Below are 17,562 nucleotides of genomic sequence, written 5' to 3' on the forward strand. Positions count from 1 at the left end.
GAAAGCATTCATTTTCGTAAAGAAATCGTCATTAAAATGACGCGAACACAGCACAAGGTTCGGGCTATACTTGTGTGGTATAGTTGTAAATATAAACTCTAGCCACTGATTCTTCACATGCTCGTCCCTGGGCAGTGAAAAAAAGGTCGCTTTTGATATGCACTTCAGAACACAGCGTCTTGTTGTCGAAATTATGTTTTCAAGTTTTGGTCACTGCGCACGCAATGAGTGGGCGCGGCCAATTTGATAATTTTTCGTCTTGACGTCACAACGAAAAGGAAAATGACTCGTTGGAAAAACGATTCATTACATTGACTCCGAGTCGACTCCTACTTTTGAGAGACAATAACTTTTTTATGGTGAACTTTCATATATAAAACGTTGCAGGATGTTTTTGTTCACTTAAATCTATGTTACACACTACATGAAAGGTAATTTTTAAAATTCCATAATAGGTGCCCTTTAAAGCTCTATTCTGGGAATGTTCTGGGAACAAAAATGTAGACAAAAATCTACGTTCTGCCCTGAAAATGTAAACTGTTAAAAGTTAACCTAAATTCTGCTTCACTTGGTAACATCTAACATCTTTTATTCAAGTCATGTAATATAATTTAACATCACCAAACCGACCGGAATGCATTAAGTTACAACTACAAAACTAAGGATAAGAGTTAAATCAGGTAACAATTAAGGTAACTGTTGCAGGCTACCACTTTTACAGTGTGTGAACAAAAAGACTGTTAGTTCATGCATCCATGAACTTGTGCACCCCGTTACAAAAGACAGTCAGGATCCTGGTATACTGTACAACACAAAAGTGACGGATATTCCCATGCAGAGGACACACCCTCTACTGGCAACTACAAACACTGGTGTTTCCCACACATAACACGTGTAAATGCACATCGTCTTTCACTAATCGTTCTCTCTTTTCACCAGGATTGCTCATCCTCCATCACAGGTTTATAGTTTGCCGCTTCGGCGCGTACTTGAGTTACGCGATACCTTCGTACTCATTGATTCAGTGAGTGAGTGGGAAAGTAAATGAGATGAAAACTCAAGTCAGCGAGCCAGCAGGTCGGACATCCAAAGCTTCTTAACTGCTGCAGGTGGAAAGAACAAGAGCTAGAGGAGGAAGAATAAGAAAAGAGCCCAACCTTGAGTTCACACGGAGTGTGGAAAGGACCCGTGCGTAAGACAGATAGGTAAACCACCACAGTGGTCTGACCTGTGCATCATTTAGCACATTTATTTAGCTCATTTTCACGCAGTGACCTTCACGATGGACAGACTGACAGTGTGAAGAAAGCGTCACTAAGCAGGCTGTTCAGTACGCGCAGAACAACTGAAATGTCTGCTATGAGGATGGATAGAGACCGAAAGAGTTGGCACTCCTGGGACAAATCGAGCATGGACAGGAGTGACATTAGGGCGATGATAAGGGATGTGGAACGGGTACAGCAATGGACTATGATTTTTCTGGTCTCACTCGCTCTGCAGTCGCAGGTAAGCCGGTGATTACGCGCTATTTTCAGCCGCCGTTTAACCCTGACTTGACTTTTTTCACGGTGGTTTTCTCTCCCCAGTACTGTCCAGAGACAATCCGCGTTTGTTTTTCTTACCTTACATCTTTTAACAACGGATTTGCACCTATTGCTTCTTGCTGCCACCATTTGGAGCCACCTGTTGTTCCATCTTTCTATGTTGCGCGCTGCACTTGTCACTCATTTGGGCGTTTTTCCTCATTTTTCATGCTGATATTTTTTCCCCCTCATAATTAATAATGGCTCTAATACTACAAATCTCAGCGGTGCTTTGTTGTTATAAAGCTGTTTCTGCTCACAAATTCTCTGTTTATACTGTAACCAGAAAATTTTAAAACAAGGCTGAACATATTTGTTTATGAGATATACCCTGTTTGAGAGAATTATGTATAATTGTTTAGAGAGAGAGAGAGAGAGAGAGAGAGAGAGGCGCATTGCTAATTACATTATGTTTACATTAGACAGTAAAGTAGAAGCCATGGTGATTTTGTAAAGAAAAATGGGCCTCTATGTGACCATGTGATTTTGCTTTTGTTTGCATTCCAAGAAAACATCTGATTATGCTGATCCATGTATTCCATTCAAATGGCTGTGCTGCATTTAGTAGAGAGAACACATACAGTATGTTTATACTTGCTAAGAATCTCTCGTAAGGAATATGGTTTGAAAATGAACATACCGACTTTCCTCACTGTTTAAAACCAAAATGCATTTGAAAAGAGCAGTGTATTGTCATCCTACTCTGAGGGCCATAATATTTTACTCCAAATGAGATTCTACTCCATACACCTCTCACCACATCCACTAGCTTAGAAATATCCGCTGGGGCTGTTGGTCTATGGTAGAGATGGCACATCACCTGCTGTGGAGGGCAGGCCCTGGGTATGGGAACTCTTTTACGGCATGTGTGTTCTGGTGGGCTACTGTTGTATGAACATACCTGTCCTGACACCAAGGGCGTGTGAAAACCACACATATTTTGTTTCTACACTTTTGTACAACATGAGTTTTGGCTTCTGAAGGCTTTAAAGATAATTGGATGATAATCTCAAGACTTTTCAACAGTATGATGCAAAAAAGTTCCAATGATAAAAGAAATGCAGACTCTACTCTGAAAACCGTAATATCTTGAATCTACTCGGCGCAATGGCATCTCCAAAACTTGTGTAATTAAGTTCACTAAATTGGTATTAATATAGAATGAACTTTACTATTTAAGGTAAATAGATGCAATGAGACATTTACAAGCATTTTCTAGCTCTACAGAAAGGCAGTTCTTACACGTTTCGAGAACATTAGCCTATTAATGGCTTACTTATAGCTGTTTCTGCATATTAAGCGGGGATAGGATAAAGTATTTTACCATGGAAAAAGTTACATAACTTTAACTCAGATTTGCTGTTTCAATTTAATATTTGTATTTGAATAGACTCAAATTTAGGTCATGCAATAACACAGTTTAAATAATGAAGATTATATCTGATTCTAGGTCAGTCATCAAATAAACATATTTCTCCATAGAATTGCAAATGTGCCTGTACTTCAATTGGACATGCACAAGGAAACAGAGATAGTGTAAACGGTCCAACTTGACCAAAGGGGACACGGATCACCCCAATGGTGAAATCACAAGAAACAGCTATTTGCAACAAAACAACATAAATAGTACTGCAAACTCAAAAAAAACCAAACATAAATAAATAATGTTGAGGATTACATTATGTTGTTTTAAAAAAAGGGACAAAGTGGCAATGCTTTTTTTTGGGGGGGGGGGGGGAGTATAATTTTGTATAGACTGCACCTGTGTAGAAAGGAGAACTATGGCAGAACTGTGTCAAATAGGCCAGCTGTGTTCTTTAGTGCTGTGTTGGATAGTGATGGTAATTTCAGTGGAGATATTTAAACAATAGTCTTTCATGAATTGCCAGATGTATGGAAAATTTGTGATGATATAAAGATGATTTCTGGTTAAATGACTAATCAGGAATGGAAAGTGAAATAGAGTACGGATTGCTTTTGATGTTGGCGAGTGTGATAATATAGAGGTTTTCCATGCTTATGCAAAACCTGAAAATGTCAGGGAAGTTTATAACTGAGATTTACAGGCCTGGAAAAAAGAATTAAATGTACTAAAATCTTAAAAGGTTTTTAAAAGGGTATGTTGAATTAAGATTTTTCCAATTATGCACATTATGAAAATATTTGATTGGCTTGAAATATATATTTGTGAGTGCAATTTGAATGAAATGAAAAAGAATTGGAAATTCATTGGGCAAAAGGTGTGGGGACCCTGGAAATTGTAAGAGGGTTGAATCGTTACTCAATCCCTGCCTTTCAATTTGGTTGTCGCCCCCTTATGTTATGCACCAGTCCTCTTTGTTTTGAATAGCAGCATCTCTTTGTCTCTTTTGTTGGATGGCCGTGATGAATTCTGTGATGCAGCTCCACAAGAGGGCCTGCTGAAATACAGGTATTTTGGGAATGACCCTGGCAGAAGAAGAAAGAGAGATGGAAAGTGATGGCCGGTGGTCTATCTACCAAGTGTTTGATGTGTCCATGTTTTAGGAGCAGGAATGGGACAACATGCCATGCTGGAGCAATGGGAGGACAGTGCACCCATTCAGCGGATTGCCAAGCGGTGGGGTCACGGGGAGAGGACAGGCACTACCGAGTCTTACTGTCTGACTCTGCTCGGAATGCCTCATTCACAGGAGAATCTGTCTTTTTTTGTGTGAGATGCTTCAGGTTTTTCATTGTATTTGCATCTTCATGTCTCAGTAATCATGTTGGTGTTCTGGTGAAATTGAAAGAATGCCTTACCTTAAAGGAAAAGTCTCACAAATGAAGATTAAGTCATTACTCATGCCATTACAAAGCTATATCTGGTTATCTTTTCTGTGGAACACAAAAGTAGAAGTTTTTGAAGAGTTGTTGCCATACAACAACAGTTAATTGTGACCATGTCTTGTCAAGCTCCAAAAAGGTTAAAGCATTTCACGATAAAATCTGTGCACATTAAATTCAGAAGCCTATATTTCATAGTTTTGTGTGAAGAGCAGCCATAGACATGAGGGCTTGAGTCATATGGACTACTTTTATGGTGCTGCTTTGGTGCTTGACAGTAGGGGTCGACCAATAGTGGGTTTTGCCGATACAAATAACAAAGGTGGTGGAAAAGGCTGATAACCGATTAATCAGTCGATGCCTTTTAATCTATTTAAAAATAAAAAATATATATTCTTTGTCTTTCCTTACTATGACGTGCACATATATAGAGGCTAAAAGAGTCTAAAATTAATAAAATCCTAGATGCAGTTTATTGCGCAACCAAAATCTCCATAATAATTAAAAAAAGGTTTGGTGCATAACAAGGGACCAACTACACTGATTTTAGGACTTTTATTTTGAAATGTTGAAGATTTGGCTCCATTAAAATGCTGTACAGAATTTTTATGTAATTAACAAGTTAAGATTTTATAAAATATATATTCACCAGATTTAATTATATTAAAGGATTTAGTGTAAATATATCAATAGATGAGTTTTTATTTATTTATTATTATTTACAATATGAAACTGGATACACAATGTATGTGGTGGTAAAAGGAATGCGCAACTGACGGCATAGATATTTGCAGGTAACCATTTCCAAAAAGCAACTGTCGGATTCAGCACAGATTAATCAGTAAAACCCAAATATAGATCTACCTCCACTTTACAGTCATTATCACTATGAACTGTTATTACATGGCTTGGGCTGTGTAAAGATTCTTCAACAATTTCTCCTTGTGTCTTCCATGGGAAACCCCCCAGCATACATGCTTTGAATAACATGATTGTAAGAATTTTTATTTTTGAGTGAACTATTCCTATTAGACTTGTGCCATAAAAGCAGGATGCATATATGCAGTTAAGCTGTCTTTTCCATTAGATTTGGTTGCTACAACAACAAGTTTTTATTGTGTTTCTGAAAAAAACAAAACATGGATTTTCTGAATTTTTTTTTGGAAATGTATTTTCCTCCTACCGTGAGATAGAACCTGAAATAAAGGAATTGCAACAATGAAGACCGAAAAGTCAGTAAATAACAATGAGAGACCTGTTCCCAGGTGAAGAAGAAAAGAATGATACATTCGGAGAGGGAAAGATAGGAGCCGTGTTGTAAAAGTGTTCCCCCCTGGGAAGAAAGCGAGAGTAAAGAAGGGCGGGTTAATGATATAGAAAAAGAATAGAGGTGAGGGGTAGAAGACTAGGAAGTAGCTAACACAAGTAAAGAAAGTGTCTGAGAGAGGGAGAACAAAAGAAGTAAATAACGTTAAGGGAAACGATTGAGATAATAAAGTTAAGTGAGTGTGCAGATGAAGAGGGTGATTACTGTGGGCAAGAGGATTGGAGCTGTCTGTTTAGACAGAAGGATTTTGCTTTCAGTCAATGTTATCTAAGTTTCTTCTTTGTGTCTTTATTTGCCTTTAGATGTAAAGGCTACTAGACTCATTATCCGTCTAGGTTAATGGGCTCTCTTGTGTGTTGTTTGAAGGTTGTTGAATGTAAAGGAAACATAAAAAACTAATTAGAATATTTTGAATTTGCATGTCGCTTAGTTATCCAAACCATCAGGGCTTTTGGGCATTACTCAAGGCAAGTTTGTTTGTGTGCATGCAACCACAGTATCTTTTTTCTACTTTTGTGGTAATGCATGACTTAAACACACAAAGATAACATCAGGCCCTCCACATGGTTTAATGTGGCCCTCGGCTCATTTATCATAAAAGCGTTTTTATTTTTCATTGGATATTTCAGTTGACTTGCATTGGGACCTAACGCATCTCCAAAAGCATTTAATATACTCAGGGTTGCTAGATAAGAGACGCAACACCCTAGGTTTGAGATTTATACTTGCCCAAATTGGAAATATTCTGCCTTATGTTCTACTTATTTTGTGTAATCTGGCAACCATGCACGCGAGTGTGCTTTTCTATCTCGCTTTCCCCTTTGAACAATTTAGCGATCTGTAGTGCAATATTCTGCTCAAGGAAAAGTGTTATACTGCTACTCTGTGTCCATTCTTGAGGCTGCTTGTGATGTTTGGTGCTACTTTGTAGGTAAACCTACACAGTGATTAAATTAAATCTAAAAGTAGATAATTGACATGCGAGTAAAAGCAAGCCAGAGATGAATATTTAAATGTATTTTTTATTTGTGCAATTTAGAAATGTTGAAGTCCCTTCGTACCTGTATGTTAATCTAACTCTTGCAGTAATTATTTATCATTGTCATGCAGCCTGTGTTATTCAGTTGTGTGCTGAAAGTCAAACCATCGAGGAGATCCGTATCATGACCCTTTTAGCATGTAAATGGGTAATGTTTTAGAATAAAATTAGTAAACTCGCCCGCTTTGCCCAAACATTAAAAGTTCTATAAATTGTTTTATTATTATTATTAAAACAGACCCCTGATGTAGAGATTGTTAAATTGAATAATAAATTAACAGGGAAGTAGAGATGGTAAAATACATTTATAAGTAATAATTTATAATATTTATAATTTATAAACAAAAATGGTTTTTAATGCCTGATAGAAAAGTATCTACCTTTATAGAGCAATACAATACTTTAGGCAATTGCAGAATAGTCCCATTAGTGACAGATACACTTCAGAAAATTGAGTACACAACTATTTCTGGGCTTAAAAATTACAAAAACCAAGTCAATGCAGAACATTATATCTCAAAAGGAATAAAATGTGGCCCCCCATGCACTACTTAAATCCCGATGTAGCCCCTTTACCAAAATAGTTGTTCAACCAAAATTGACAATTCTGACATAATTTACTCACCCATGTGTTATTCCAAATTAGGGTTGCAGCAGTATACCGGTTTCACAGTATGAAAATTGTCGGTTATCATACCATGTACATTTGCTTATCTACGATATTTCACCTCCTCGTCTGTCTGTCAGACTCGTCAACTTGCCCCACACACATGCAGCAGAGAAAATGTCAGCGAGAAGTGTGGCGAGGGGGTCTGGCATAGGTGAGTGTGTATGTGAGTTAAAGCAGTGTTTCTCAACTGGTGGGTCGCAGGTCTATTCGGACTGGGTCACGGACCGCAGGGAAAGAACGATGCCATGGTTCTCCCATTGAAGATATTTCGCCCAAGTGATAGCCTGTTTAGGACTGCTGAGGCAGATTTAATGATAATCAGCTAAAGGCTTCTCATCTGCACTTTCGCAGGAGTGTAACGGAACCAGCTTGCACTAATGATCTGCTCTTCTCTCTGGCACATGTGTGCAACAACCGGGCTTCCCTCGATATTATGTAACGCAGACCAAGGACGATTCTAGCCCCTTTTTAGGGGTGCTTCAGCACCCCTAAAAAGGAGCTTAGCACCCCTAAAACTTGGAGTAAGAAATGTTGTTATTCTAAAAAAATAGTGTTCAAAACATACTCCGTAGTTTGTGGTTTAAAATGTATGTGTTAAGGATGAAAATGAAAACACCCCCGCTTAGCAAATGGTGTCATCCTCTTCTCTTCTTCTACTTCTCCTCTGTACCTGCACCACTCAGCACCACCGTCATCCAGCGCGAAACACACGCAGAGTGAGAACCCGTTATGTAGTGTTGTGAATCAACTAAGTTGCTCCAAAGCTGTGTCTCACACTTCTTTCCTTTTACCTAGAGTTGTTCCGATTCCGAAACCATATCGGTGAGTACTGGAGTCAGATTCCTGAATCACCATGGTACACCTATAATAAGTGTTTATTTTCGGACTATTTTAGTCCAGCGGGTCGCCGCCGCTGTGGAGTAGCACAGGACCTGGGTGACTCGTCCATAGTCATAAACGGAGAGAAGTAGCGCCGGTTACAGTGTTCTTCCGCAAGACGCGTGCAGTTCTGTTTATTAACTGCTAGAGCGTGAAACAAAAACAGCAGCGCGACAAATAAACTGCGTACCTGTGTACTGTGTACGTGTGTCTCTGTTGTTAAAGTTTATCGTTAATTAGATACTCATTTTACATCACGTGCGTCTTTTCTGGTCAGTCGTCATGGAAACATGAAGCCCTGGCGTTTGGACCAGAGTGAAAACAAACATATCACTGTATACCACCAGTATGTGTGAAAACACTCACTGTGGCTTTTTAAATGAATTGTTATTCATTCCTAGATTTATATCTGTTATTTTTCAGTTGTGGCTGACTATCAAACTAGACAATAAAAGAAAGTTTAATGTTTTTCTTTTGCTGTATTTATTCATTCCTGACACACAGAGGATTTAACCTGAACCAGGCTTAACTCCTGAACTCCTTGCATTACTCTCTCTCTCTCTCTCTCTCTCTCTCTCTCTGTGTGCGTGCGCGCATGCGCGCGTGTGTGTGTGTGTGTGTGTGTGTGTGGCCTACCAGTGAGCAATGGACATACGACAGTTCTTTAAACGAAAAAAGACAGATTCAGGTGAGAGACTAGGGACAGTCCATAATGACCTCTGTCTTGTTTTTTGTTTTTTTGTTCTTCTGAAAAGTGTTAAGCTAAAGTAACAGATAATGCAAACCAGGTATCTGTTGTTGTATCAAATTACTTATCTAGGCAATGGTCCCCTGCTTTTATTTTTGATTTTTTATTTCAAACCCACAATGGAGAATACTGCTTCTCTTGTGAAAGGAATTTGTGATTTAAAAAAGTTTCTAAGCCCAATAATAATAATAATAAAGACATTTTAAATGGCACGCCTCTGTGTGCCTTTTGATCATATCCTTAGAATCTGTAAATGGTCTCCATAACATTTTTGTGACATGACAAACTGACCTCAACTCTCCTGCCTACAATATATTTGTGTATGATTGTCAGTGCCAAGGGAAAGAGAGGGAGATGGAGAAGGAGAAAGGGAAAGGGAGAGCATGCAGGAAGAACCAGGTGAGGAAACAACAACAATATATTGACATATAGTGAATAGTGGCAAGCAAAACAGTAACTACTCATACTCCTATACTAACTTATTGGCATTAAGTAGCCTATATTACATTTACTTTTTGTAACATTATTTTTCACCTTATTTTTTCATAATAAAGGAGGAGGAAAACAACAGGGAGAGTCCATAAGGGATGAGAGGGAATTACATTTTGTTGTTCAAGTACCTGTTACTTTGTTCAATGACAATAAATTTGAATCTAATCTAACCAATCAGATGACTGTTGATACAAAAGGATGCACATGGAGTTAACGGTCAGGAAAAGCAGCTGAGTGAAGAAGGTTTTGTGTTTGTTACAGGGGGCTGTCTGTGTGAACTCTCACAATTAAGCTGGTGCTCTAAAAAGGTCTGAAAAAAAATCTTGATTTTGGAGTTAGTTGAACCAATGTTAAAATGATAAAGTTATTTTTCAATGGACGTATTTTTTGTTTTTGTGTGAAAAGAGGGTGGGTGGTGGCAGTGGGGCTCATTGGGTGCTCAGCACCCCTAAAGCTCTGACCCTAGAATCGCCCCTGGTGCAGACCTCAAATCTGTTGTGGCCAATATCAATTCGAGTGAGACTTTTCTAATTTAAAGCGTTACGGAGAACGCCAAGTCAAACCTCTCAAACAGTAGGCAGCCCTGACATGCCAAATAGCACTGAGGAGTAAAATTGTAACACTGTGCTATGCACCAATTTGTTTTTTAAATTATACATCATCACATTTACAAATTTGTTTCGCGATTTTACATGAGTAAAAGCAACTGTTATATTTTGACAAAATGTTAAAGTTTCCTATGAAATAATCTAAAGGTAGAATCTATTAGACCTCATTTTATAACAGTGGCAGTTGTAGTTAAAGTTTCAAGATGTGTTTCAGCTAGTACTTCTTTTCATAAATACAATAATTTGCTATTATTATTATTATTACTATTATTTAACACTAGCTACTTGAAATTTGGAAACAAATGGGATAAGAATGGGTTCATATAAGTAATTATGCTCTTCAATTTTAAAAGGGGGAGAGAGAAAACTCAAAAATAATGTCACTTGATGCATGCCCTCGTACTTGAAAACCAGTGACAGGCTGTGCCTTTAAAGTCTAGGACTTCAGTGTGATTCATTCCATTAAGAAAACATAGTTTCACAATGATTAATACACCCTATGCCTTTGGGCATCACACATTATGTCGCAGCTAACTAGTAATATCAATTAACATTTTAAAAACATGTCCACGCATGAAAGCCAGAACTTGAAACGACCCTTAATGCTCAAGCAAGCCTAATTTTAACTGCAGCATGACTGTTTTGTGAAATGAAAGTCTCCCGAACAGACGTTCAAAAATGATTACTTTTCATTTGAATCTACCAAAGAGGTCTATAACACTTGAAAAAAAATCTATCTAATAACATTTGCTGACACGGAATGCTCAAGCAGTCTAATTTACACTTAGAAAACACCCAATGTTGCTATAATAAGGCAGAAAGCACTTATCAATTTGCTTGAAGTGAAAATCAGTCCTCCTTTCCTGTTTAATTAATCAATCGCATGATCATGCAGAACATCTCAGGTTTTTAAATCCACAAGGATCTCTTTCTCAGTGGTGATGAGGCAGTGAGAGCCGACTCGTCAGTAAGATCTTGTGCTTTTCGCTCTGAATTACATACATTAGTTAAAGCATCACTCAAGGTCAGCTAGAAGGCCATATCCTAAAGATCACACCCACCAAGAACAAATAAATCAGTCTGACAATATGACTTTAGTTGCTCATTCATTTGCACTGTTGAGGGATTCTGTAGAAATTCTGAAGGCCTGACGGGGTGGAGCTCAAACTCACACGCTGCTTCAGGCATGCGATTTGTGAAACAGTTGTCACACTTTGCTTGTAAGCATCAAGGAATAAATTCTGACTGGATAAACGATTTGTTTTTCTCTATTTGTTTGTAGATTAATTAAGAGTAGAAAGCAATTAAAAATACATAAAGGTGAACAGTCGCCACTGTTTAAAACATGAAAAAACTATGCAACATAAAAGGAAATGTGACACAGGATACATTAAATACAGGTTACGTTTTTACTATGGCAGGTAGCCACTTGATTTCCAAAGTAAAATCTGGGTCCTGAAGCAAAACTAGTTGAGAACCACTGAGTTAAAGGTACAGACAGGAGCGCACCTACAGTATATGTTAATTATTAATAATCATAGGACATTACTTTAAAAGCTTACACAGCTGATGTTATTTTTCATTTAGTAGTTCATTTATCATGCTATGCTAACATTTAAACTAACATGCTTTAGTTATAGAACATGTTATAGTTGCATGCTATTTTTATCATGTTTTTAATTTGGTTTATTATTATAATTCTGTTAGCTTATTTATTCTATTTATTTTCAAAAGGGAGACTTTTTTTACACATAATTTTTTTTTTTCAAGTTTCAATTATAATAAAGCGTTTGTTCAACCCCAAAAAAAAACTCCTTTAAGGGTCATTGTAACTGATAATAATAATAATTGTGTAATACTGTATACCATGAAACCATGATATTTTCTGAGACATATCGTACTGTGAAAATCACATATGGTTGCAATAAAAGTGAATAGGGTATTGTCGAGCTTTAACAATGACAGGAAAGCACCAAAAAAGGATCATACAAGCAGTAAAGCCAAGTCAAGAAGTGTCGCACCAAGTTTGATGTCAATGAAGTTTGATGTCACTGACAAAAGTATATGATGAGAGATGGTATACATACAAAGTTCAGAATTGCATATTATACTTGATGACCATAGACTCATATGGCAAAAAGTAGAAAGAGTAGTATGGATAGTATGCCATTCCAAACTCAGCCTAGGAGAAATCTTAATGTTGAATATGGCAGCTGTAGGAATTGAAGCCCCGCCTTGTAGTTAAAAGAGCCAATCACATTTTTGATAGAGACTATCTCATCGCTCATCAGTTTTCAAAGAGAATTCGCAGCAGCATTAGCTAGACCAGCCCGAAAAACAGCAGTTTTTGTTTGTGTAATCTGAGCTAAAAAAGCACAACATATCATACCATTGTTTTTAGATTTTAATGCTGATTTAAAATGTGTTATTTGATCACAATCTTGACCAGCCATTTTGGAAATTTCAGTCTTTTCCATTCAAGAAGATATGAGTTGTAATAATATCCATTGAAAATAACTGTCTAGAGGCATTACAAACATGACTACCAAGTGACCAGACTTGCCTTAAAGGGACTTTGGTCAAACTTGGCAAGTGACATCTTGATGTGCCATGTTCGAATGTACACAAACACAAATGAGTTTTAAGATGTAAATAGTATGGCTTCAGTTATTTTTCTGCTAACAATAGACATACTTTTCTAATACTTTCCATTACTAGTACTGATCATTTTAATGGTCATGTTTTTGCCTCAGAAACATTAATGAATCTAGCTGCATACAGAAAAGAAAGCCTAACTAACATCTAGATGTGATAAAACTCTTTTCAGGGAAATATGAACAAGTAACAGCTAGAGAATTAAAAATGTATAACAACTTTTAAGGGTGAAACGGCTGCTTCCCATCATAATGATTTAATGCACTAATTTCAGTTTTATTTTCCTCTTTATTTTCCATTTTGTAACCTCCCTGTTTTGAACTTTCATAGGTGGCGTGTGCGGTGGGCACATTCGAGGTTCAGGTTCGACATTGGCTGAACCCTCAGGGCTTTCTGCAGAACGGTCAGTGCTGTGACCCCCTGGCCAGCGGGGGGCAACGCTGTTCATCAGGTGATCAATGTGACACCTTCTTCAAGGCCTGTCTAAAGGAGTACCAGGCTCGGGTCGCACCTACTGGCACTTGCACATATGGCACTGGCAGCACACCTGTCCTGGGGGGCAACTCCCACACCTTACGTCATCATGGTAACGAGGGAACCGACAGCAGAAATGGACAAATTGTTATTCCATTTAAATATGCATGGCCAGTGAGTAGAACATTCCTTCATTTACCAGCTTGGCAATCCCTATTGCAACACTGTTAAAGTTAATGCGTAATTTCTAGATACATCATATATTGTTTACCTCTGCCATAGATTGCTGCAGACATTTTCATTCTATGTGCAGGCTTCTTTATTTGTTCTTAAACAAATGATTGAGCTTTTGTTTCCAATATCTCAGGGGTGTGTTTCTAAAAGGTTGCTGTCATGTCACCCTTTAAGTGTCACTATTAAACTGTCTCGGTTGCTGAGATATCACCTCTGATGCTCAGATTTTAAGATAACGCTTTTTTGAAAGGTTGTATGGAAGCATTTTGCCACTATCCACAGGAACTTTGAATTGCACCTTTAAAGGGAAATTCTTTAATCATTTACTCACCCTTATGTATTCTCAAACTCATATGACATGTTTTCTTCCGCGAAACACAAACAAAGATATTTTAACTGAGATGTCTTTTTGTCCTTACAATGTTAGTGAATGGTGACCACATTTTTAAGCTTTAAAAAGCTTTAAAAAGGGCATAAATGCAGCTTTAAAAAGGGCATAAATGCAGCAGGTACTCTATACTACTCAAGTGGATTCATTCACTGTCCTGAAACAATCCAATTGGTTCTAAATGAGAAAACTGTACATATTGCCATTGCAGTCTCTAAGCACAGTCATGATTTCAAGTTCGATTACACTTCCTAGTGCTTGATGACTGCTGATGTCAAGATTTATAGGGAAAAGGAGTAATGTACTGTTCTGTTCTCACCCAAAATCAATTGGATTGCTTAAGAAGACATGGTTTTAACCACTGGAGTCTTATGGACTACATTTATTTTGCCTTGAGTCCTTTTTGGAGCTAGATAATTTGGTCTCCATTCACTTGCATTGTAGAAAACAAACAGACATCATATCTACATTAAAATATCTTCAATTGCATTCCTTTAAAGAAAGAAAGTCATATAAGCTTGAGACGACATAAAGGTAAAGAGTAAATGATTAAAGAATTATAATTTTTGGGTGAAATATTCCTTTTAAAGTGGATATGAGACAGTTTCCTTAAAGGTGAAGTGTGTAATTTTTGCAATGTCAAGTCATTCAATGTAAAAATACATTCTCCTATCCAAGCTTAATGTGTAGAGACAACTATAATTAAGCCATTTGTAGGTTGATTTCTCCCAAAAGTGTAATATCATCATAATCAAAACGTTGCCCTGTTTGTTTGAGCATCCTGACCACCCCGACATAGCAACATTGCCTCAACCAATGGTGTGAGTTTAGGGCAGGACTATCGGTTTGTCTAAGCCATATAAGATGATGGGATTGTTGGGAAATCAGTCAGAAAAAATTTTTTTTTTAGAAAAAAAAAGTCATTATTTATGCATTTCCATTTTTTTTGCATTTAAGCTGTGTTATTTTGATAGAGTTGCTGATAGGAAGTATTCGTTTAACCTTGATCTGACCTGATTGGCATTATGGCGAGCATACAGAGGTGATAATGTTGGATAACTGTTGGCCAGACCGTAGGCATGCTGTGCCAGGGATCCTTACTAAACTTCACTGCTGTAAGCGATGCGGTCAGCGTTTGGCTCGCTCCAGCCTGGGTCTTTAAACTGATTAAACAGAGTCTCTCACTCATTGATTAGTGCAGATATATAGTGTGTGTGTGTGTGAGTGAAACAGAGAATGAGAGTAAAATATTGCTGCACCAGTGTGCATAGTTATGAGATAAGAGACTGAACGTTTTTTTTTTTCTTTTAATTTTATGTATTTGCATTGTGGAGGCAGGAGATAAGAGCATCTAGTTTTTAGCAATGTACAGTATATTATAATTACATGGCTCTCTGTAATAGGCCTACTTAATTCTGATGGGGCATTTTGCTGTCTGTATTTTTGTATTATGACCTCTAAACTGCATAATTGACTGTCGTCTCGACTCCCAGGAGATTTCATTCATAGCTGTTCTAGTCTTCTTCTCTTACTAAAAAGTACATGTTTATATAATTTATATTATATATGTTCATTACCTGTGTTTCCATCTAAATGGTTTGCATTATCTGTGCGCATTACAAAAAATTTACTAATAGATTTTATTCACAGCAGTGCCATCTTTGATTTTTCATAAGAATGGCAACAAGGCTGTGAGGGACAGACTTATAGTCTCTTCAATGGGCTGTCCAGCAGTTTAAATGGTTTTTGGATCATTCCGCAGACAAAACATTATTATATATCCTTATTGAAACATTATTAAATATCATTTCAAGACCACTCAATAGACAAAAAACTCCAGACAACATGTCAGATGTGATCTTGGAGCTTTTTAAAGCATTATACAGTGTGTGCCATTGAATAGATGGTAGATATCCCTCACAGCCTCGCTGTCATTCCCATTAAAAATCAAAGATGGTGCTACTGTAAAATACAAATCGTTGCGTGTTTCCATCCACTACTTCATGCGTGTTATCATGTTGCCTTGCCAGGATGGAGCAGCTGATTGACCTCCTTACTTCGAGGAGAGTTTGCAGGATTGGGGCAATTGTACCCGGTTTTATAAAATGCTGCCAGAAGACGCCACAGAATAAGTGTAATTTCTGATATAATGAGGGCTGAAATAGCTGCGATCCCCATACGCTGCCAGTGTCTGTATACCTGGGAGTGTCCACGCTTGAAACTGTTCTGGCGGATTGTGAGGACCCCCTTTAACGTCCAGCTGTGGGTTAAATACTTCTGTCAAGGGCTTTTTTGAGAGTGTATTCAAATATCAAGTGTTTCCATTCAGGATTTCTTATACGCAACTTCAAAATGCAGATATACTGTAATAGTTGTATGGAAACATAGCTATTGTCTCCTTGCCCACAGCATTTTCTCTTTCTTACTCTTTCAGGATGTCTCATTGTTTTCTATCTTCTCTCTTATATGAAATATAATCTCTTATTTTTGTCCACTCTCCTCTTCAAGACATTTTGGCAAAGCTAGTTTATATACTGTCTGAAGTTGCAGAGCAGACAGACCCACTATTGCTACAATTATAAGGCATTAATTGTTAAATTTAAAAGCAAATCTTTTATATGACCACAGTGATTTAACACTGGTATGGTTTTTCATGATGTAATTTCTCAACTTCATCCAAACTAGAGTCACAGAAACATGAAGAGATGGAAAGATGTCCAAGACCCCAAAAAGGAAACTCGTCTAACCATCTCAATACTCGTAAATTGCCTCACTTTTGTTTATCTTGAGATCATGAATGTCATGTCACAACGCTAAATGGTGTGTCATACACAGTGTATCATTTTTATCATCAGAATCTTAAATTTAAGAGAGGGATTGTGTATCAATCCCTCTGATGAGTCACAGAAATCCCCAATATTCGAAAGATGAGTCTTATGACCTCCACTTCTATCACGTAAAACATTTGACAGTATTCTCTTGCTGTGTTTACTGTCTACCACGGTGCAGCATTACAACCTGCTCCGGGCCAAAGAATCACTTCAAAATAACTTGGCAGATGGAGGAGACTGATGGCCAGTGCAAATAGGGTTTGAAGGCATTGGTTGATTTTGTTTGTTTGGTGTCTGGAGAATCCTGGTGAATGGAGGCCTTTACTTACTGTGCAACAACTTACTGTGCTGCCTTGCTGTCTACTGCCTACATAGGCAGCTGCCTTCTGAGGCAGCATCATTACTAAAATAGCCTGCAGAACAACCAGGTTATTGATCACTAATAAATATTGTGTTTTAGATCTTTGGAGCACCGTCATGTTGACTGCAAGGGCTGGGCGATATATAGAATATTCAAGATATAATTGTTATGATTTTGCTGACGATATAAAATTAAGAAATAAAGTGACTATCGCAGTAATTTAAATGCACATTTTATTTGGCCCCTTCATTTCCTAAAGAGTGCAACATTAGACTAATTTCACGATCCTTCATGGCTTCACAATGAATCAAAATAACATAAAAACCATCATGTAGTCATGTGTCAATTTTTAACCGCAAAAGGCTGTAGTTTTATGACATGAATACATGGTCTGTGTTGGCTTTAGAGGGAACGGGTGATGCACTGCTGCATGCCTTCTAATGATGACAAGGAGCTTGCATGATACAC

The 17,562-nt window shown here is 37.6% G+C and overlaps 1 protein-coding gene across 1 annotated transcript in view; it reads left to right on the top strand.

Annotated features, from left to right (window-relative positions):
* The first annotated feature begins 911 nt into the window (after positions 1-911).
* The window catches only part of LOC127622990 (protein jagged-1b-like), a 61,972-nt gene continuing 45,321 nt past the window's right edge, over positions 912-17,562 (top strand). The window contains exons 1-2 of the mRNA XM_052097213.1: positions 912-1,506; positions 13,137-13,454. Of these exons, the coding sequence (XP_051953173.1) occupies positions 1,351-1,506; positions 13,137-13,454 (474 nt within the window). The 5' untranslated portion in view covers positions 912-1,350. The remainder of the gene's footprint in view (positions 1,507-13,136; positions 13,455-17,562) is intronic.

This window comes from Xyrauchen texanus, chromosome 29 (genome assembly GCF_025860055.1).
Source record: "Xyrauchen texanus isolate HMW12.3.18 chromosome 29, RBS_HiC_50CHRs, whole genome shotgun sequence".
NCBI classification, from domain to species: Eukaryota; Metazoa; Chordata; class Actinopteri; order Cypriniformes; family Catostomidae; genus Xyrauchen; species Xyrauchen texanus.